The sequence below is a fragment of the Ranitomeya imitator genome, chromosome 4 (genome assembly GCF_032444005.1).
Source record: "Ranitomeya imitator isolate aRanImi1 chromosome 4, aRanImi1.pri, whole genome shotgun sequence".
Lineage (NCBI taxonomy): Eukaryota > Metazoa > Chordata > Amphibia > Anura > Dendrobatidae > Ranitomeya > Ranitomeya imitator.
The window spans coordinates 314,065,257-314,088,287 of record NC_091285.1 but is presented as its reverse complement, the minus strand read 5'-3'; the positions used below and the strand labels follow the sequence as shown (position 1 = coordinate 314,088,287).

The 23,031-nt window shown below is 43.7% G+C and overlaps 1 protein-coding gene across 1 annotated transcript in view; it reads left to right on the top strand.

Moving 5' to 3' along the window:
* Positions 1–21,938, top strand: part of CTTNBP2 (cortactin binding protein 2) — a 223,242-nt gene extending 201,304 nt beyond the window's left edge. Inside the window, exons 20-23 of the mRNA XM_069764853.1 lie at positions 6,350–6,407; positions 7,857–7,989; positions 10,784–10,882; positions 21,038–21,938. Coding sequence (XP_069620954.1) covers positions 6,350–6,407; positions 7,857–7,989; positions 10,784–10,882; positions 21,038–21,205 — 458 coding nt within the window. The 3' untranslated portion in view covers positions 21,206–21,938. The remainder of the gene's footprint in view (positions 1–6,349; positions 6,408–7,856; positions 7,990–10,783; positions 10,883–21,037) is intronic.
* The last annotated feature ends 1,093 nt before the right edge of the window (positions 21,939–23,031 follow it).

Here is a 23,031-nt window from a genome sequence, read left to right as displayed (position 1 = left end):
CGGAATGTAAGTATGTAGTGTTTTCTTTTTTTTTTACATTTACAATGGTAACCAGGGTAAATATCGGGTTACTAAGCGCGGCCCTGCGCTTAGTAACCCGATGTTTACCCTGGTTACAGGTGAACACATCGCTGGATCGGCGTCACACGCCGATTCAGCGATGTCAGCGGGTGATCCAGCGACGAAATAAAGTTCTGGCCTTCTAGCTCCGACCAGCGATGTCACAGCAGGATCCTGATCACTGCTGTGTGTCAAACACAACGATATCGCTATCCAGGACGCTGCAACGTCACGGATCGCTATCGTTATAGTTCTAAAGTTGCTCAGTGTGAAGGTACCTTTAGATTGAAAAAATATGGCGAAACAACTGTGTTCGGCATTTTTGTGAATTTGTCCATATGGCGGCGTGTGATCTAGTGCGTTTTAGAAGAAACTGATAATGAGCAAATTAGGATAAGACGTTGACGGAGGGAAACTTACTATTATTTGGATTCAGTATGTCCTAAAGGACTTGAGATATTGAATATTAATGTATATATGCAAATGGCACTCGGTATGCTTGAGTACAATTCAGCGTTTAATGCATCTATTTAGTATATCTGGTAGAATTATTGATAGATTTATATATAAATAAAATGTGGGTATTTTGTATATTTATATAATGTAGGTTTAGTTTTTTGTTAATGATATATTCATAAATGTATATTTCTATGTGATCCCACCATAGATACTCTTGGAACTAATTGTTTCGCCTCGATACAGAATTATATATTATGTTTTTAATTGTTCATTTGAATTTTTTTTAGTTATGTATTTATCAAACTAATTAAACCAGTTTTAAATTAACAAGTAACAATCAATCTACGATTTAATGTTGGAGCAAGATGCAATACGCATGCCTGAGGAAGGGCCATGTCCCTGAAACATTGTGCCATTATGAGGCTCTACATGCTGAAAACTCTCTGATGAGGTCTCTACAATAATCTTAATTTTACTATACCATTTAATTGAATAAGGGCTCTCATTTTTGCACGCTGGGTGAATATCTTATGTGCAATACTTGTTAATATGAATTATGTTGTGGCATATGGAAGTTCCAAATTCTTGGCTTATATTTGCAAGAAAAGAATATAAATCTTGAAGAAATATTACCGCATCTTGTGGTTGGTTACTATTGTGAGGAGATTATCCTTACATACACTTAGCGGTTTCATTGTGCTTTAAAAAGGTTTTTGTTATTTTGACTTTGTCTGCCATTGTAAATAACAGGACACAGTTAAGGCCCCTTCACATTAAGCGACACTGCAGCGATACCGACAACGATTCGGATCGCTGCAGCGTCGCTGTTTGGTCGCTGGAGAGCTGTCACACAGACCGCTCTCCAGCGACCAACGATGCCGGTAACCAGGGTAAACATCGGGTAACTAAGCGCAGGGCCGCGCTTAGTAACCCGATGTTTACCCTGGTTACCTTCCTAAAAGTAAAAAAAACAAACACTACATACTTACCTACAGCCGTCTGTCCTCCAGCGCTGTGCTCTGCACTCCTCCTGTACTGGCTGTGAGCACAGCGGCCGGAAAGCAGAGCGGTGACGTCACCGCTGTGCTTTCCGGCTGACCGACGCTCACAGCCAGTACAGGAGGAGTGCAGAGCACAGCGCCGGGGACAGACGGCTGTAGGTAAGTATATACTGTTTGTTTTTTTTACTTTTAGGATGGTAACCAGGGTAAACATCGGGTTACTAAGCGCGGCCCTGCGCTTAGTTACCCGATGTTTACCCTGGTTACCAGTGAAGACATCGCTGGATCGGTGTCACACACGCCGATTCAGCGATGTCAGCAGGGAGTCCAGCGACGAAATAAAGTTCTGGACTTTCTTCAGCGACCAACGATCTCCCAGCAGGGGCCTGATCGTTGGTCGCTGTCACACACAACGATTTTATTAACGATATCGTTGCTACGTCACAAAAAGCAACGATATCGTTAACAATATCGTTATGTGTGAAGGTACCTTTAGGTCCAGTATTATTTGAATAGTGACATTGTTTTCATCATTTCTCCTGTATACAAGAGTACAGTGAATTCAAAAGGAAGCCTTGAAGATGTAACGTATATACTCACGTATAAGCCGACCCGAGTATCCGTATAAGCCGAGGCACCTAATTTTGCTACGAAAAACTGGGAAAACTTATTGACTCGATTATAAGCGTTGTATGCATGTCCTCCTCATCCCTATCCTTGTATGCACGGCCTCCTCATCCCTATCGTGGTATACATGGTCCCCTCATCTCTATCCTTGTATGTATGGCCCCCTCATCCCTATCCTTGTATGCATGGCTCCTCATCCCTATCCTGGTATGCATGGTCCCCTCATCCCTATCCTGGTATGCATGGTCCCCTCATCCCTATCCTGGTATGCATGGTCCCCTCATCCCTATCCTGGTATGCATGGTCCCCTCATCCCTATCCTGGTATGCACGGTCCCCTCATCCCTATCCTAGTATGCACTGTCCCCTCATCCCTATCCTAGTATGCACTGTCCCCTCATCCCTATCCTAGTATGCACGGTTCCCCTCATCCCTATCCTTGTATGCACAGCCTCCTCATCCCCATCCTGATATACATGGTTCCCTCATCCCCTCATTCCTTTCCTTGTATGCATGGCTCCTCATCCCTATTCTTGTATGCATGGCTCCTCATCCATATCCTTGTATGCATGGCACCCTCATCTCTATCTTTGTATACATTGCACCACCCTCATGCCTATCCTTATATGCATGACTTCCTCATCCCCATCTTGGTATGCATGCTTCCTCATCCCCATCCTGGTATGCATGGTTCCTCATCCCTATCCTGGTATGCATGGTTCCTCATCCCTATCGTGGTATCCATGGTCCCCTCATCCCTATCCTTGTATGCATGGCTTTTCATCCCTATCCTTGTATGCCTGGCTCCTCATCCCTATCCTTGTATGCTTGGCTCCTCATCCCTATCCTTGTATGCGTGGCTCCTCATCCCTCTCCTTGTATGCGTGAGACCCTCATCCCTATCATTGTATGCATCGCTTCCTCATCCCTAGCCTGGTATACATGGTTCCACATCCCTATCCTGGTATGCATGGTCCCCTCATCCCTATCCTGGTATGCATGGTCCCCTCATTCCTATCCTGGTATGCATGGCTCCCATCAAAAAAGCACAACAAAAACAAACATCCTACTTACCCTTCTTGCGCTCCCTCGTAGCTTCTGCGTCTTGCCCTGGTGCCAGCAGCTGCTTTATGCTTGTAAGCAGCGCTTGGCATTGACGTCACGTGCTGCTTACAAGCAGAGCACAGCTGCCAGAATACTCACTGCTCTCCACTCCAGGACTATGTGCGTGGAGGGCAGTGAGTATCCATTACTATTAAGTGGTGTACACAGTGTCAGCCGCAGCCGCCGTGTGATCACGTGTCCCCGCTACTTAAGGGAACAACTATTCACTGCCAGCGCAGTGAATATTCATTTCTCTTTACAGCGGGCACATGAGTTACACACCGACGCCGGCTCCTGCTTCCTGTGACTCGCTGCTGCTACTGCTCCCCTCCATCTTCTGGGACAATGACTCGATTATAAGCTGAGGGGGGCATCTTCAGCACAAAAAAATGTGCTAAAAAACTCTGCTTTTATGCAAGTATATATATGGTAATTGAAGTGTTGAGGTTTTATGAAAATTTAATAAAAGAAGTTACCGTATTTTTCTGACTATAAGACGCATTTTTGTTCCCCCAAATTTTGGGGGAAAGTGGGGGGTGCGTCTTATAGTCTGAATCTGTGTGCTGTGCTGTAGAGGAGGGGGAGCAGCTCTGGAGTGGTGTCAGGGGGCTGGAGTGGGCTGGCTGCCAGCTGCAGAGACAGCAGGAGGTCCTGTGCTCCTGCTCATTAGCCTCATGTAATATTCACTGCACCTGCTGTCCATCACCTTGGTGCTGAACCTGTACCAAGTTGATTCACAGGGGAGCAGCCAATATTACATGTGCCTGCATCTCCCCCCCCCTTCCCATCATGGATATGGCCTCGTCACTCTTATATGCCCCCCTGTGCCGCTGGCAGGCACATGCCCCCCCCTGTGCTGCTGGCAGGCACATGATAAAATAACAAACACTTAACTCACCTTCCGATGATGGCTCCGTGCTCACAGCTCCTTTGTTGTGCTTCCTGTGTCTGTTCTGACATCTTATCATGTGATCGGCACAGCACAGTGATGACATCACATGATCCGATGCCTGGGAAACGGGAAGCACAACCGAGGAGCTGTGAGCATGGAGCCATCATCTGAAGGTGAGTTAAGTGTTTGTTATTTTATCATGTGTCTTCCAGCAGCACAGGGGGTGCATGTGTCTCCCAGCAGCACAGGGGGTGCATGTGTCTGCCAGCAGCACAGGGGGGGGGGGGGCATGTGTCGGCCAGAAGCACAGGGGGGCATGTGTCTTCCAGCAGCACAGGGGGGCATGTGTCTGCCAGCAGCACGGGGGGGGGGGGGGGGGGCATGTCTGCCAGCAGCACGGGGGGGCCATGTGTCTGCCAGCAGCACGGGGGGGGGAGGTGTCTTCCAGCAGCATAGGGGGGGGCATGTGTCTGCCAGCAGCACAGGGGGACATGTGTCTGCCAGCAGCACAGGGGGGGCATGTGTCTGCCAGCAGCACAGGGGGGGCATGTGTCTGCCAGCAGCACAGGGGGGGCATGTGTCTATCAGCAGCACAGGCAGGCCATGTGTCTGCCATCAGCACAGGGGCCGCATGTGTCTACCAGCAGCACAGGGGGGGATGTGTCTATCAGCAGCACAGGCAGGCCATGTGTCTGCCATCAGCACAGGGGCCGCATGTGTCTGCCAGCAGCACAGGGGGGCATATAGTGACCGGGGGGCCTGTACCTTCCAGCAGCACAGAGGGGCATATTGTGACCGGGGGGGGGGGGGGGCATGTCCCTGCCAGCAGCACAAGAGGACATATTGTGACCAGGGGGGCATGTGCCTGCCAGCAGCACAAGGTGGCATATAGTGACCGGGGGGGCATGTGTCTGCCAGCAGCACAGGGGGGCATGTGCCTGACAGCATCACAGGGGGGCATGTGCCAGCACAAGAATGGGGGTTATATAGATACCAGGATGAGGGACATATGATTTGTAAGACGGACACTGGTATTATAAGACAGACCCCCATTTAACATAAAAAAAAATATTTTTTTCTCTTTTTCGCCAAATTTGTGGGTGCGTCTTATGGTCCGGTGCGTCTTATAGTCCGAAAATACGGTATCATGAAAACAAGTTATCAACTTTTCACAGGCTAGGTGATAACCTACTGATCGATGGAGGGTGAAACCCAACTGCCTGAAAAAGCCTGGAGCAGTGCTCGGTTGTCTCATAGGGAAAGGATAGAGCTTTAGTCGAACATGCGCACTGCCATTCTATTACAATGGGAATATACCGTTGCAGCAGGTGATCACTAGTGATCGAACATGCTCGGATAATGTCTTATCCGACCATGCTCTGATGTTATCCGAGTATCTTGGGCGTGCTCGTATATTATGTTCGAGTCCCTGTTGCTGCATGAGTTGCGGATGTTAGACAGCCTAAACACATGTGGGGATTCCCTAATAAACAGGCCACATGTGTTGAGGCTGTCTAACAGCCGCAAATCATTCAGCAACAGGAACTCTAACATAATATACCCGCATGCCCAAGATAGTACGCGAGCATGCTCGGATAAAATGTTATCCAAATATGTTCGTTCATCACTAGTGATCACCCAACCTATCCTATGGATAAGTGATAACCTCTTTAAGTATTCTTTAATTACTGACATTAATGGTGTCTATTGTCACGAACACTGCCGGCTCTCTGCACACGTGATTCAGACTTGACTGTAAAGGGGTACTGGGGTACTTGGCTACTTGCACTCACTCTTACACTCACTGATCACAATAGACTAGGAATGAGCCAAGTACACCCCTAGCCAATCCGCTCATTCACACCAGACTTTTTGTTGCCACCATTCGCTGTTTTGTTAGGCTAGTGAATGCCTACCTCAGGTAACGCACTATTGCACCCAGCTTTTCAGAACCATACTGGTACACTTCCAGCCCTCTGACATACACAGGGTAACACAATCAGGCTGTATTTTGCCACTTTGAGTTTGTGGGTACGTTTAGAGCAGGAAGTAATACACATATTAATTTTTACATTTGATATACAAAAGGTACAATGCTTACAAAAGTTCTAAAAAAAAAAAAATGTAGCTAGAAAAAGACACACACCAGGCAAAACTGTACAAAGGGATAAAGAAAGTTATCATGAAAACTTGTTGTTTCAATACAGGAGACTCCTCAAGGAATGAGATGGAGAATGGAAGCAGTTCTTCAAGGACCAAACAAAGGTATGACCTGTTTAATTGTGTTTTTTATTTTACTTTAAAATGCTAAGAAGTTTCAGTAAATGAGTTGTCTCAAGTTTTCAAATGATTACAATTGCAAAATGCTTTTAAAAACAAGGATCTTTGCAATTTACTGTATTATTCTGACCATAAGACGCACTTTTTTCCTCCACATTTGGGAGGAAAGTGTGGGTGCGTCTTATGGTACGGATGTAGCATGTGGGGAGGGGGCAGCAGTGAGTGGGATCGCACTTCAGGATGTCCCCACTGCCCAGAATCAGTGCTGGGGAAACCTTGTAGTCCCGATGATTAAGTGCAGTGAATATTCATTAGCTACTCCCGTCCACCTATCAGCTGAGCAGTGAGGGAGAGGCAAATGAATACTGCACTTAAGCAGCGACACACATGGCTGAGATCTGTGTGTCCGGGGGGAGGAGGCAGCAGCAGGGTCCGGGGGAGAGGAGATCGCTGTACCTTCCTGGGCTGGAGCTGAGTGCTGTGCAGTGTGCACAAGGAGGACCTGTGATGATGTCAGAAGTGGGCGGGCTGGAGCATCACATGGCAGCACAGAGCCCTCCCTCTTCTTGACATCATCACAGGTCCTTCAGACCTGGCTTCCATTACCTGTGCTGTGGAAAGGCAACAAGAGGGAGGGCTCTGTGTGCAGTCATGGGATGCTTTTACCTCACCACAGTGTGGCTGGCTGCCACAATTAAGAGGTTAGTCTTTCCAAAACACAATAAAGCACTCTGCCACTTCTTTAGTGAACTATAACTCCCAGCATGTCATAGGATCTGCAGGACATGCTGGGAGTTATAGTTCTCCCATTGGATTTTAAAGCAGCACTCCAGTGTTATTTTGCAGTGCTGGAGTGGTGCTTTCAATATAAGCCCTGTGCCCCCGTTCTTATACTCACCCTCCAGCATCTTCATATAGTACTGTACAGACACCACACTGTTCCCGCAGCTTCCAACATAATAACATACTATTATATGTGGTGTTATTATATATAATAGTATGTTATTAAATATTTTACCACATTTTTTTGCTTCAAATATTTTTTTCCCTATTTTCCACCTCTAAAACCTGGGTGCGCCTTATAGTCCGGTGCGTCTTATAGTCCGAAAAATACGGTACCTCATATTGAAAATTCTCTCCATTCTAACAGAGTGATTTAAAATGTTATAGTTTACAGCTTCTTGTCTTGGCTACTGGTGAATCTGGTGACCAGTTAAATTGGTAAGGAGCGTGTAGCACAAGTGGGCTCTATGCTTTAGTGTCCGCTCGCACTGCCCTGAAAGTGGAAGCATAACTAGATCCGGCCAGCTACAATCCCTTCTTGCATTTCCAAGGCTACAGATTCAGAACTGCCTCTGCTAGTAGTATAGGGTACAGTATATTTTGTATGTTAAATGGCTGGAAAATGTTTGCTATGATTTATATTTTCCACAGATCTCTAGGAGGTGATCATCCCAGATCTCTTCACATGGAGCAAAGACTGTCAGCCTGTTCTGATGATGAGGCTGACCTTGTGAAAGAACTGCGCTCAATGTGTTCCAGCAAGTCCGAACCAGACATTACCAAGGTAACAGATAAATAGCAGATTTCTAAGAATTAGAATCCCATGTGCAGTTCATGGACGAATTTGTCGTTTTTTTTTTTTTTTTTTTTAATAAATATTAGAATATAAATAATGGTCTAATTAAATTTGTCTTATTCGTAAGAGGGTTACCTGGGCTCTGAAGAAATGTCCTACATCCATTAGACAGTGTTAGTGAAGGTAGTGAACCTCATATTTTGTGCAATTTTTCTTTTTACCGGGATTTCAGTACTTTCCACTGTCTTGCTCTGCATATGTACTTCATGAAAGGAGCAAGTCAGTAGTTTCAACGATATACTGAAAATGATATCTCACTAGATACCTCTCTATGCCCCACTCTTCATTTTGTACAATACTGTGCAAGAGTATAATAAAGTATTAAAACACCATGTGTCTTTATTTCATTAAAATACTTTTTAATAATGTGTGTTTTATTAACCATTTCTTACTATTTGATTAATAATGGATAGGTGTCATAATTGACGCCTCTCCATTATTAACCTGGCTTAATGTTACCTTTCAATAGCAAGGTGACATTAACCCTTCATTACCCTATATCCCACCGCTACACGGGAGTGGGAAGAGAGAGGCTAAGTGCCAGAATAGGCGTATCTTACAGATGTGCCTTTTCTGGGGTGGCTGGGGGCAGATGTTTTTAGCCAGGGGGGTCCTATAACCATGGGGTCCCTCTCTAGGCTATTAATATCTGCCCTCAGTCACTGGCTATCCCACTATGGCGGAGAAAATTTCGTGTGAGCCCACGCCAATTTTGTCCGGGATTTAACCCTTTAATTTAATAGCTAGAGACCCCAAATTTGACACAAAGACACTTCTTACATTACTAAAGAGGAATATGTAATAAAATAAGGGATGTGAGATGGTTAACTGTATGTAAACCATGTCTCATATCCTGTCGGGTTTGTGAAGGAGATAGGAAAAGCCGGCAATTGAATTACCGGCTTTTCTGCTATCTAGAGCTGAATTAAATATATATATACCTATACTATGTGTACACATTTATTCTACCTATTCTGTTCTATTTTATTCTGTCAGTGTGATTTTACTGTACACTGCGCTGAATTGCCGGCTTTTCTATAGAACACTGGTGCGTATTTCTCGCAAGTCACACTGATGGTTCGTGTGTAATTCGATTTTTTTTTTTCTCGCCCCCATAGACTTTCATTGGCGATTCTCGGCCGAGATACGGTGACAATCGCAGCATGCTGCGATTTCACTCGGATCCTGAATACGGCCGAGAAAACAACGGATAATAGGAGCTGCCCCATTGATTAACATTGAGCCGAGTGCTAGGCGATTTTTTATCGCATTGCACTCTGCTGTATTACGGTCTAGTGTGACTCCGGCCTAAAGGATCTGGGAATGTTTATCTTGCAGAAAAGAAGGATAAAAGGAGACCTAATAGCGGTCTACAAATATCTGAAAGGATGTCAAAGTGTAGAGGGATAATCGTTCTCATTTGCACATGTAATGAAACTAAAAGGGAGAAGATACAAGTTAGATATTAGAAAAAACTTTTTGACAGTGAGGGTGATCAATGCGTGGAACAGGCTGCCACAAGAGGTGGTGAGTTGTCCTTCAATGGAAGTCTTCAAACAGAGGCTGAACAGACATCTGGCTGAGATGGTTTAGTGAATCCTACATTGAGCATGGGGTTGGACATGATGACACAAAAGCTGTGTGCCCACGTTGCGTGTTTTTATGCGTTTCTGCCGGGGTTTTTTCCCACAGCGGAAATGCTTAAACCGCATTCCCATGCAATCCTATGGGATTCCGCAGCTGCTGTGCCCATGCTGCGGATTTTCCCGCTGCAGAATCGCATAGTGGCAAAATGTGCAGCATGTTCATTATTTCTGCGGAATCGCAGCGATTCCGCAGCCATAGGATTGCATTGAAAGCTCACTTTACGCATGTTGCTATGCCCACCATGCGTAAAGTGAGTGCTTCATGTGCGGATGGTACCCAGGTCTGGAGGAGAGGAGACTCTCCTCCAGGCCCTTGGGAACCATATTTCTGTAAAAAAAAGAAAAGATAATTAAAATGAAAAAATAGGGATATACTTACCTTCTGATGGCCCCCGGAGACCTCCCGCCTCTCAGCGGTGCACGCGGCGGCTTCCGTTCCCAGGGTTGCATTGCGCGAAGGACCTGGGATGACGTCGTCACGTGACCGTGACGTCACAAAGGTCCTTCGCGGAAAGCATCCCTGGGAACGGAACGGAACGTACCGGGAGCGCCGCTGAGGAGATTGGGGGCCGTCGGAAGGTGAGAATAACCCTTTTTTTTTGTTATTTTTAACATTCTATCTTATACCATTGATGCTGCATAGGCAGCGTCAATAGTAAAAAGCTTGTCACACTTGTTAAGCACTCTGCCTGACAAGTGTGACCAACCTGTCAATCAGTTTTCCAAGCGATGCTTCAAATCACTTGGAAAACGCAAGCATTCTGCAAGCTAAAAACGCTTGTGTTTTGCGGGAAAATGCATGCGAATTCCGCATGCGTTTTTCCCACGGCAGGGAGTTGCGGAAATGCTGCAGACATTTCCGCAGCATTTCTGCAACGTGGGCACATAGCCTAAAGGTCCCTTCCAATTGTAACATTCTGTGCTTCTAAGTCACTAATTTCAGCAATATACTGAAAACGATATCTCCGTAGCAACCTCTCTATCCCCTGCTCTTCTGTTCCATTTTGTACAATACTGTTCATAAGATGGAAAATTTGGACACACTTTTGCAATACCATCATCTTTTATCCTTACAGATTGCAGACCTGGATAACTGTCTGGTGACTTTTAAAAGTCCTTCGAATGACCAGAGTTCAGCAACAGTTAACAAACTGTGCTATCAAAAGCCTCATAAAGTAAGTAGCATTTCTTCTAAGGCAGTGTTCACATTGCCTATTTTGGATGATTAACTACAGCTTAAAGGGAGAAGTGTAACTGAATTATTTATGTGTCTCCTATTTTATGAGCTATTCCTAAATTTGTCTAAAAAAATATGTAAACAGAAAATACATCATAGCAGATGTGGACACGGACAGTGAATTCCCCCTTTGCCGGTCATGTGACCCCCCCTAAGTAATCCCCAGCCTATTATTTTATACACACGCACATACACACATACATGAAAAACATACGCATGCATATTTAATTCACATTAGACCCACATATATCACACACACAAGTATATTACATTGCACACACTTTATACACATACTACAAATGGGTGCACATAGAACACACACCCACACATGTACAGTTGTGCTCAAAAGTTTACATACCCCGCAGAATTTTTGCTTTCTTGGCCTTTTTTCTCAGAGAATATGAATGATAACAAAACTTTCTCTACACTCATGGCTAATGGTTGGGTGAAGCCATTTATTGTCAAACTACTGTTTTCTCTTTTTAAGTCATAATGACAACCCAAAACATCCAAATTACCCCGATGAAAAGTTCACATACCCCATTTCTTAATACCATGCATTACAGAGATTGAGTTGCTAGAGTTGGTGAGAATTTAGTCCCACAATCCCATTTCATTGGCCTTGACTTGACAGCATCTATGGCTCTTCTTTTGATTAGCTGGCCTGACTCAACATCATATGTGCATCGTGCCGCAACAATGACATAGTGCCAGGCCAACCAATCAAATGACGAGCTACAGATGCCGCCAGTTAAGAGGCGGTATTGATTCTCCCATCCAGCAAGCACAGTCCGCTGTCGTGACTGATGGAATGGGATGTGCAAAGCGATTTGCAGCAACTCTAGTTCTAGCACAGATGAGCCCTATACAAGCTGAGAATTTATTTTAATGTATTCACTGAGCACAGTAAGATATCAAAGGGGTCTCTCCACCTTTGTCCTAATTCCTTGGAGGAGAATCTACACACGTGATAAAGAGAAAACACAGAATATGTACTAGCATTATGATGGAGCCAGTCAAATCACCATCCATCATGGATACAGATAGTCTTCCTGGCTAGACCCCCTCTCCCTCGACCCTTGTGCAGCTTAAGTTGGTACACATTCAGTAAATCATATTCCATGTCCATATACCCTATCTTGCATCCTAGATATGCTCACAAATTCATAAATAATTTATGATAAAATTTAAAAATGCAGCGCTTCAACAGTGTTTTCAAATGATTCTTCACATTTATATAAATTCTGCTGCCAGATCTTCCATGAGAAAAGCACCCTTTATTTGTTTTAGACAGGAAAAAAACACCAAAGGGCCGATTTATCAAGACTGACGTAGCACATGCTGGAGTAGAGGGAGCCAAATACATTAAGAGGCGTGCTGCATATTGAATTTGACACCTCTTCAGGGGCCACCCTAGAAATGTGCCACAACAGGAATACTGCTTCAGTCAGGGACCCACCCTGCCCTGGCTTCTCTCTAGCCCGGCCCATTTCAACTGACTTTTCGGACAAAGACTTTGATGAATCAGCCCCCCAAGTGTTGGCAATAGATATATCCTTTGAGATTTCTAGAAATAAATTATACCGTATGCTGCAGTGGCAAAACAATGCCCAGCATTTACATATTTGCCAACCCCCAGCAGTTACATATTTTACTCCTGATAGCTAACATTAGGACAGTGCATATTTTTCTCTCTTGTGCCATAAAGTCCATCTAGGTATACCACAGGATATGACACAAAGTAGGTGTTTTGCCAATTGTAGTTTTGGTTGAGGCCCCAATGTCTACCACAATTGTCCAGGGCGTTTGGGGTCTCTTGATGACATGTACTGTAGACTTTTTATTGTAAAAGGTTGCTGTTATTTTGGACAGCAGTGTTCTTCATTTTTCACCCAAAATCCATATTTTCATTTTTCTGTCATATATAATGAATTGTGTGTGCAGATAGGACACACACTCTGTTTTTCCATCAGGATTTTCTGTTACAGTATCAGTATTGTAGATGGAATTCTATGAATAAAAGAAAAACTATAATCCTGCAATTATTTTTTTTCTTGTGGGGGTGGGGTTCTTTTTCTGGTATTCATTGTGCAGGTTTCATTTACTCACTCACTGACAGTCATATTCCAAAGACATTATCATCACTGTCCCCATTAGGGCTCACAATCTAGATGCCCTATCGGTATGTCTTTGGAGTGTGGGAGGAAACCAGAGGAACCTCACGCAAAACATGAAGAGAACATACAAACTCCTTGTACTTGGTGGGATTTGAACTCAGGACCCCAAGCACTGCAAGTCTACAGTGATAACCACTGAGCCACATGCTGCATCTTAAATTTTAATACAAAATTTCATGCATAAAGAAAATGTCATGTTAATGTTTGCGTAAGTGCGATTATGGTGACAACAAATTTCTATAGCTTTTTATGTTGTGCTCATTTTGCAACATTTAAAAAAAATAATTTGTGTCCATGCATTCCAAAAACCATAACTTTTTCATTTATCCTTGAATTAAGCTGTATGAAGGCTTGTTTATGTAGGACAGGCTTTAATTTTGGTGTACCATGAGTAGTCAATAGGGTCATTACAACTATACCAGTTGTCTACTTCTTATGCTTTTTATTTTTCGACCTATTTTAGGAATTTGCAGGGAGAAAATGTTTTTCTTTTTTTTTTTCTATTTTGTTCGCCTATACAGCGATAGTTGTCTTTTTCAGTGTATTATGACTGTCCATGTAAAACTGAGAAGCAACCTGATAGACCCCGGATCTGTCTAGGCCCTCAACTGCCATAAAATCCCATTGCCACTAGGTAGTGGTAGCCTTTCGTATGTTTAACCACTTTGATACCATGTTCAAAATTGACCATGAGAATCCAAAATAAGTAGAGGTTTAAATTAATAACACATAGGATATACTATATTTTGTGTAAAATCTGGAGCTTGTAACTTCTTTCAGCGTTTTTACAGCATTGTTCGTCCATTGAAAGTAATGAGTGGTGAAAAAAACACTGAAAAAATGCAGGTATCACGTTTTGCGGCGTCTTTTCTGCCAAAACTTGATGAAGTAGAATAAGATTTATATTTTTGGCACTAAACTTTATCAGCATGCACGAGAGACAAATGTAGTATGACAAAAGCGCAGCATAAAAACAAGCAACAGCATATGCCACCAAGGGATTAACATAAGGTACAATGGAACATTTTAGATAGGTGTGAAAATAATTTTGAAAAGTAAGAATGCTTTAAAGAATAGAAAAGTCAAGTTTATTTTTTTTTATCAATGTGGAGCTTACTCTTTGCCACATGGGTTTTTTTTTGCCTTCCTCTGGATCAACATGTAAGGGCATGTTAGGTTAGGCTATGGGTTGAACTAGATGGACTTATAGTCTTCCTTCAACCTTAATAACTATGTAACTATGTAAAAATGCAAGGTGAATGAACAAACGAGAAATGTAAGTCAAATCAATACACAGGGAAAACCTGAAGAGACAGAAGGGTTTGTGTAAGCCTACACCCACAGAAGATCTGTGCTTAGTTCTCAGACGTTTGGAACAATCTCTTTGTGGAGTTCCTTCAAAAACTGTGTACAGTGTACCTAGAACTGATGCATTCATGCTGGTTTGAAGACAATATAATGATCTAGATTTCTCTCTTGCTTTCGCACTTAGGGTACCGTCACACAGTGCCATTTCGATCGCTACGACGGTACGATTCGTGACGTTCCAGCGATATCCATACGATATCACTGTGTCTGACACGAAGCAGCGATCAGGGATCCTGCTGCGAATCGTACGTCGTAGCAGATCGTTTGGAACTTTCTTTCGTCACTGGATCTCCCGCTGGCATCGCTAGATCGGTGTGTGTGACACCGATCTAGCGATGCGTTCACTTGTAACCAGGGTAAACATCGGGTTACTAAGCGCAGGGCCGCGCTTAGTAACCCGATGTTTACCCTGGTTACCAGCGTAAATGTAAAAAAAAAAAAACAGCACATACTTACATTCCGGTGTCAGTCAGGTCCCTTGCCGTCTGCTTCCCGCACTCAGTGACTGCCGGCCGTAAAGTGAAAGCAGAGCTCAGCGGTGACGTCACCGCTGTGCTGTGCTTTCACTTTACGGCCGGCAGTCAGTGAGTGCGGGAAGCAGACGGCAAGGGACAGACACCGGAATGTAAGTATGTGCTGTTTGGTTTTTTTTACGCTGGTAACCAGGGTAAACATCGGGTTACTAAGCGCGGCCCTGCGCTTAGTAACCCGATGTTTACCCTGGTTACCCGGGGACCTCGGTATCGTTGGTCGCTGGAGAGCTGTCTGTGTGACAGCTCTCCAGCGACCACACTACGATTTACCTACGATCACGGCCAGGTCGTATCGCTGGTCGTGATCGGAGGTAAATCGTATAGTGTGACGGTACCCTTAGTTTATTTTGTTTAATTAACCAGATACAATCAATTCATCTATTGTGAAAACATTCTTACTTTGCAGCATTTTTTTCACAACTGCCTAAAACTTTTGCCCAGTACTGTATATTAAAGTTTTAAACATATTTCTCATTATTCTTGCCTCATTACTGCCACACCTGTTCTCAATCAAGAATTCACTTAAATAGGACCTACCTGACAAAGTGAAGTATACCAAAAGACCCTCAAAAGCTAGACATCATGCCATGATCCAAAGAAATTTTTGGAACAAATGAGGAAAAAAAGTAATTGTGATATATCTGTTTGGAAAAACTCCTAAAGCCATTTCTAATGCTTTGGGGCTTCAGCGAACCACAGTGAGATCCATTATCCACAAATGGCAAAAACATGGAACAATGGTGAACATTCCCAACAGTGGCCAGCGAACCAAAATACCCCCAAGAGCGCAGCAGTGACTCATCCAAAAGCCCCACAACAACATCCAAAGGACTGCAGGCCTCATTTGCTTCAGTTAAAGTCAGTGTTCATGACTCCACCATAAATATGGCAGAGTTCCAGGACAAAAACCACTGCTGAGCAATAAGAACATAAAGGCTCATCTCAGTTTTGCCAGAAAACATCTTGATCCATAAGACTTTTGGGAGAATACTCTTTGGACTGACAGCACAAAAATTGAACTTTTTGTAAGGTGTTTGTCCATTGCATCGGGCTTAGAAGTAAAACAGCATTTCAGAAAAGGAACATCATACCAACTGTAAAATATAATGGTGATAATGTGATGGTCTGGGGCTGTTTTGCTGCTTCAGTACCTGGAATGATTGCTGTGGTGAATAGAACCATGAATTCTGCTTTTTCCAAAAACAAATCTTGAAGGAGAATGTCCGTCCATCTGTTCGTGACCTCAAGCTGAGCTTGGGTTATGCAGCGGACAATGATCCAAAACACACCAGCAAGTCCACCTCTGAATGGCTTAAGAAAAACAAAATTAAGACATTGGAGTGGTCTGGTCAAAGTCCTTAATTCAAGTGAAATGCTGTGGAATGACCTTTAAAAAGGTGGTTCATGCTCAGAAACCCTCCAATTTGGCTGAATTACTACAATTCTGGAAATATTACTGCGCTAAAATTGCTCCAGCGTTTTCTAAAAGACTCATTGCCAGTTATCGCAAACACTTGATTGCAGTTGTTGCTACTCAGGGTGGAACAACCAGTTATTAGGTTTAGGGGGCAATCACTTTTTCACACAGGGCCCTATAGGTTTGGATTTCTTTTTCCCTTAATAATAAAGACCTTCATTTAAAAACTGCATTTTGGGTTATCGTTGTCTAATATTTAACCCCTTCCCGACCTGTGACGCCTATGTGGTGTCATGGAGGGATCGCGTCCCTGCAGATCGGGTGAAGGGGTTAACTCCAATTTCACCCGATCTGCAGGGACGGGGAGTGGTACTTCAGCCCGGGCCTCCCCGTGGCTATGATCACTCTAATTGGCTGTTTAAAATGAAACAGCCAATCAGAGCAATTTGTAATATTTCACCTATGAAAAGTGGTGAAATATTACAATCCAGCCATGGCCGATGCTGCAATATCATCGGCCATGGGTGGAAACCCTGATCTGCCACCGCCACCGATCTCCTCCCCAGTCATCCGTTCTGTCCCTTACGGTGGTCCGCCCCCCCTTGCTCCAATCCACCCCCCCCGTGCTCCGATCCATCCCCCCCATGCTCCGATCCACCACCCGTGCTCCGATCCATGCCCCCGTGCTCTGATCCCACCCCCTCATACTTACCGAGCCTCCTGATGTCCGTCCGTCTTCTCCATGGGCGCCGCCATCTTCCAAAATGGCAGGCGCATGCGCAGTGCGCCGCCGAATCGGCCGGCAGATTCGTTCCAGGTACATTTTGATCACTGTGATGAAATCTATCACAGTGATCAAAATAAAAAAAAATAGTACATGAACCCCCCCCTTTATCACCCCCATAGATAGGGACAATAACAAAATATAGAAAACATTTTTTTTTTCCGTTAGGGTTAGAATTGGGGTTATAACTAGGGTTAGGGTTAGAATTAGGCTATGTGCACACGGTGCGGATTTGGCTACGGATCCGCAGTGGATTGGCGGCTGCGGAATCGTAGCAGTTTTCCATCAGGTTTACAGTACCATGTAAACCTATGGAAAACCAAATCCGCTGTGCCTGTGGTGCGGAAAATACCGCGCTGAAACGTTGTGTTGTGTTTTCCGCAGCATGTCAATTCTTTGTGCGGATCCCACAGAGTTTTACACCTGTTCCTGAATAGGAATCCGCACAAAAAACACTGTAAATCCGCAGGTAAAACGCAGTGCCTTTTACCTGCAGATTTTTAAAAAATGGTGCAGAAAATCTCACACGAATCCGCAACATGGGTTAGGGTTGGAATTAGGGCAAGGGTTGGAAATAGGGTTAAGATTAGGCTTCTGTTTAGGGTTAGGGGTGTGTTGGGGTTAGGGTTATGGTTAGGGTTGGGATTAGGGTTAGGGTTGGGATTAGGGTTAGGGGTGTGTTGGGGTTAGGGTTGTGGTTAGGGGTGTGTTGGGGTTAGTGTTGGAGTTAGAATTGAGGGGTTTCCACTGTTTAGGCACATCAGGGGTCTCCAAACGCAACATGGCGTCACCATTGATTCCAGCCAATCTTGCGTTCAAAAAGCCAAATTGTGCTCCCTCCCTTCCGAGCCCCGAAGTGCGCCCAAACAGTGGTTTACCCCCACATATGGGGTACCAGCATTCTCTGGACAAACTGGGCAACAATTATTGGGGTCCAATTTCTCCTGTTACCCATGCGAAAATAAAAATTGCTTGCTAAAACATCATTTTTGAGGAAAAGAAAAATGATTTTTTATTTTCACGGCTCTGCGTTGTAAACTTCTGTGAAGCACTTGGGGGTTCAAAGTGCTCACCACATATCTTGATAAGTTCCTTGGGGGGTCTAGTTTCCAAAATGGGGTCACTTGTGGGGGGTTTCTACTGTTTAGGCACATCAGGGGCTCTGCAAACGTAACATGATGCCCGCAGACCAATCCATCAAAGTCTGCATTCCAAAAACGTCACTACTTCCCTTCCGAGACCCGACGTGTGCCCAAACAGTGGTTCCCCACCACATATGGGGTATTGGCGTACTCGGGACAAACTGGACAACAACTTTTGGGGTCCAATTTCTCCTGTTAAAATTGCGGGCTAAAAAATAATTTTTGAGGAAAGAAAAATGATTTTTTATTTTCACGGCTCTGCGTTGTAAACTTCTGTGAAGCACTTAGGGGTTTAAAGTGGTCACCGCACATCTAGATTTAGGATCCATTTTATCCTGTTGCCCATGTGGAAATAAACAAATTGAGGCTGGTCATATGGGGGTGGGGTTATGGAGGGGTGGAGCTTAGTGCATACTTATCATGTAATTATGACATTTATAATGAGAATGTGATTCACACATTCACACACACACATTCACACACACACATTCACACACACACATTCACACACACACATTCTCTCACACACACACATTCTCACACACACACACATTCTCACACACACATTCTCACACACATTCTCACACACATTCTCACACACATTCTCACACACATTCACACACACATTCACACACACATTCACACACACACTCTCACACACACACACATTCACATTCTCACACACACACACATTCACACACACACATTCTCACACACACACATTCACACACACACATTCACACACACACATTCTCACACACACACATTCTCGCACACACATTCTCACACACACATTCACACACCCCTCTCACCTCTCCTCGCACTCTACCACAGCATCTCATTGCCTTCCTCTGACACAGCCGGCCGCTGAATGATGACGTCATCCAGCGGCGCGTCTGTGTGAGAGGAAGCAGGAAGACAGATCGCTGGGCAGCGGAGCTGCGGGGATTTCTCCCTGCCCGTCGCAGCCACCCTGCAGGGGCTCCCCTCCACCTCTGCACACGTTGGGAGCCGGCGCTCTGCAGCTTCTCTGTGCCGGCTGTCAGCTTGACAGTCGGCACAGAGAACAGCTGACTCCCTGACCGGGGGCGGCAGAATGCAGCCGCCGGGGGAGACACTGCGGACCGCCGAATGAGGCGGCCCGACTGCGCCCCTCCCTGCCGGCTGCGCCCGGGGCAAATGCCCCGGCTGCCCCCCCCCTAGATACGCCACTGGGCGTGTCAGTGAGGAGAGCCTGCCGCCCCACCCCATCAGGAACACACCATGCTGCGCAGGAGGGCTGCGTCACTAAGACCCGCCTGACGCCCCGCCCCGTCCTGCATAATGTTCTCTGCCGGGAGCTGCGAGCTGTCACAGAGTGTGCTCTGACCAGGCGCAGGGCCGCGAAGCTAGCTGTCAGCGGCGCCGCGGACCGGCTGAAAAACCTCAATGGCCCGGTCCTGGTCCGCGGACCGGCGGTTGGGGACCTCTGCTCTAAAGATTGGAGCCAATTTTTCATTGAAAAAGTCAAATGGCGCTCCTTCCCTTCCGAGCCCTGTCGTGCGCCCAAACAGTGGTTCACCCCCACATATGGGGAATCGGCGTACTCAGGACAAATTGTACAATGACTTTTAGGGTCCAGTTTCTCTTTTTACCCTTGGGAAAATAAAAAAATTGTTACTAAAATATCATTTTTGTGACTAAAAAGTTAATGTTCATTTTTTCCTTCCATGTTGCTTCTGCTGCTGTGAAGCACCTGAAGGGTTAATAAAATTCTTGAATGTGGTTTTGAGTACCTTGAGGGGTGCAGTTTTTAGAATGGTGTCACTTTTGGGTATTTTCAGCCATACAGACCCCTCAAACTGACTTCAAATGTGAGGCGGTGCCTAAAACATATGGTTTTGTAAATTTTGTTGTAAAAAATGAGAAATCGCTGGTCAAATTTTAACCCTTATAACTTCCTAGCAAAAAAAAATTTTGTTTCCAAAATTGTGCTGATGTAAAGTAGACATGTGGGAAATGTTATTTATTAACTCTTTTGTGTCACATAACTATCTGGTTTAACAGAATAAAAATTCAAAATTTGAAAATTGCGAAATTTTCAAAATTTTAGCCAAATTTACATTTTTTTTCACAAATAAACACAAAAATTATCGACCTAAATTTACCACTAACATGAAGCCCAATATGTCATGAAAAAACAGTCTCAGAACCGCTAGGATCCGTTGAAGTGTTCCTGAGTTATTACCTCATAAAGGGACACTGGTCCGAATTGCAAAGAACGGCAAGGTCATTAAGGTCAAAATAGGCTTGCTCATGAATTAAATTCGTTTGGTGGTCTGAAACATGTAAGCATGACAAACATGCAAAAGAATAGGAAATCAGGAAGGGGGCAAACAGTTTTTCAAACAACTGTATATCGCTGTCTTTTTGTATGAGAGGTCTTCAGAAGTTAACCCAGTTATCCTAATGTGGTCTTAGTAGATCTCCGTATAGTGCCCCTTTCTACTGGCTATATCTCTAGCTATAGATCTAAGAATCCTACTTGCTTTTTTGAACTGCCTAGCTACACTGTTCACTTACGTTGATTCTATAAAAAATCAATGCCTCTAAATCCATTCTCAGTCATGTATATTCTGTTTACTTACATTGAAACTTAACAGGTAACTTCCCAAATTTCTTTCTTTTCACAGAATGGGAATTGTCCTCTCAGCAACAGTCAGATGTCAGAATACAGTGACCAAAAGCCAAAACTAGAACCTGGCAGTACAAGAGTCAAATCATTGCTTCCCATACCAAGAAGTAATAGAAAAAGCAGCAGTAATACAAGGCAGTTAGCCATTACTAAAGACTCGAAATAGGAATTCTGAAGCTGCGTACCAGGAATTTATACCTGTCGTGTATTTAACCTGTGGTGTGCAGAAGGAACCTGAAATATATTGCTGTGTTGTAATATATCGAAGGCCTTCCTAGTACAACAGGATAACTATTTCTTGTATAAAGTAATGTACATAATGAACACTTCCCTGTATTATAGATTGTAAATGGGGCCACAGATGCGTTATATGTATATATGTTTATATTGTATTGATGTGAGTCGTTTCAGTGGAATATTCAAGTATTGGGAATCTTGGCTGTTTTACTAACTCATTATTGTTAATATTTTTTAGGAAGTGAACAAAATGATTGTTTTGCCAAATGTGTAAAGTGTTTATGACAGAGGTATTACAACTGACCACATTCAGGAGGATCTGATTCCTGTGTTGTATTATGCACAGACCTGGTTCACATGGAATCTACCTTTCCACTTATATCTATTTTTAATATTCACTTTCTGTACTCGCAATTGCAATGCAGCGTGGCAATAACTAGACCCACTGATTTGATTAATGCACCTTTTTTTTTTTTTACACAAGCCATAGACGAAATGTTGACTGTTGATTTTAATCAGCCTGAAGATCACACCTTGCATCTTGTGTAGAACATATATTGCCGTTTTTCTTTTTTGTTTTTGCTTGCTCTGTTTTCATTGTTGCTTCACTACTTCTGTACAAAAAGAGTTCTTATTGCAATAAACACAACATTTCTTGTCTAGTAGTGTTTGTGATCCATTAATGTGTTTATTTCTGTGGATTTGTACCGCACAAGTCATTTGGTACATTGTTGCATATGACATGTTTTTTTCAACAATCGCTATACATGATAAAGTGACATAAGCAGGCTCGCTTAGACATAGTGCTACTATAAGTTTTCCATGATGTCCATGACGAGCGCGAAATAGAATATCCAGTCATATAGGGAACAGCTACGTGTAAACCTGAGTGCCAAGTATTTCAGCTTAATGTTACCTGATTACATCAATTGTAGGATGCACAGTTTTCAAGAAAACATGAAGGATTGAAGGCAAAAAGATCATGGTTCATCTGATCTGATTTTTTTATTAGTACCTTTTATTAACCTAGGACTTAATATTTTCTTATCACTGAAATGTTTTAATTGCATCTGTCTCCAGGTCAAAAGTGACCAGTTTTTGCCCTTATTTTCTTCTCGTTGCTTCCCTGAGTATTCTTTTTTTGTTTGTTTTTTAATTTTGCATACAGCTCCATAGATATGGGCCTTTTTATTTCGTGATCGCTTTTATGGTATTTACAAAGGAGGTGTAGCTCACAGGATTCTCTGGAGATGTGTCTTTGGGTTAATCAGCACTATTACCCTGTGTGCCACACCTATTGGTAAAAAGAATAAAACCATCAGTAAATAAAAAGGCCAGATCTCTGAACTTGTATGGTTGAGTAAATAAATGGAATACATTGGTAGCAGTTATATACTTTATTATATGACTGCAGTGCTGTTTCTTACAGCAACACAACATTGAATGTACAAAAATAAGCTTTGCTTATCCTGAAAGAGCTGCCCACGCCCTTTATCAGGATGATATTAGTAGGGAACACATGCCCTTTTATTTGAGAATGACATATTAGACTCTGAATATCTCTCCAGGTTATTCTGGGGCTGATAAGATTTTTACGGATGTTTGTTGAATGGAACATTTCAGAAATATAGCACAAAACTTATTTGTGATTCTGGTTAATTTTCTTTTGTGAACACTAGAGGGAACCAAAGCTCACAGGTTGTCTCTTCTGCACCAGACTGATCTATTTTCATGTAAATACCTTGTAATACGGTA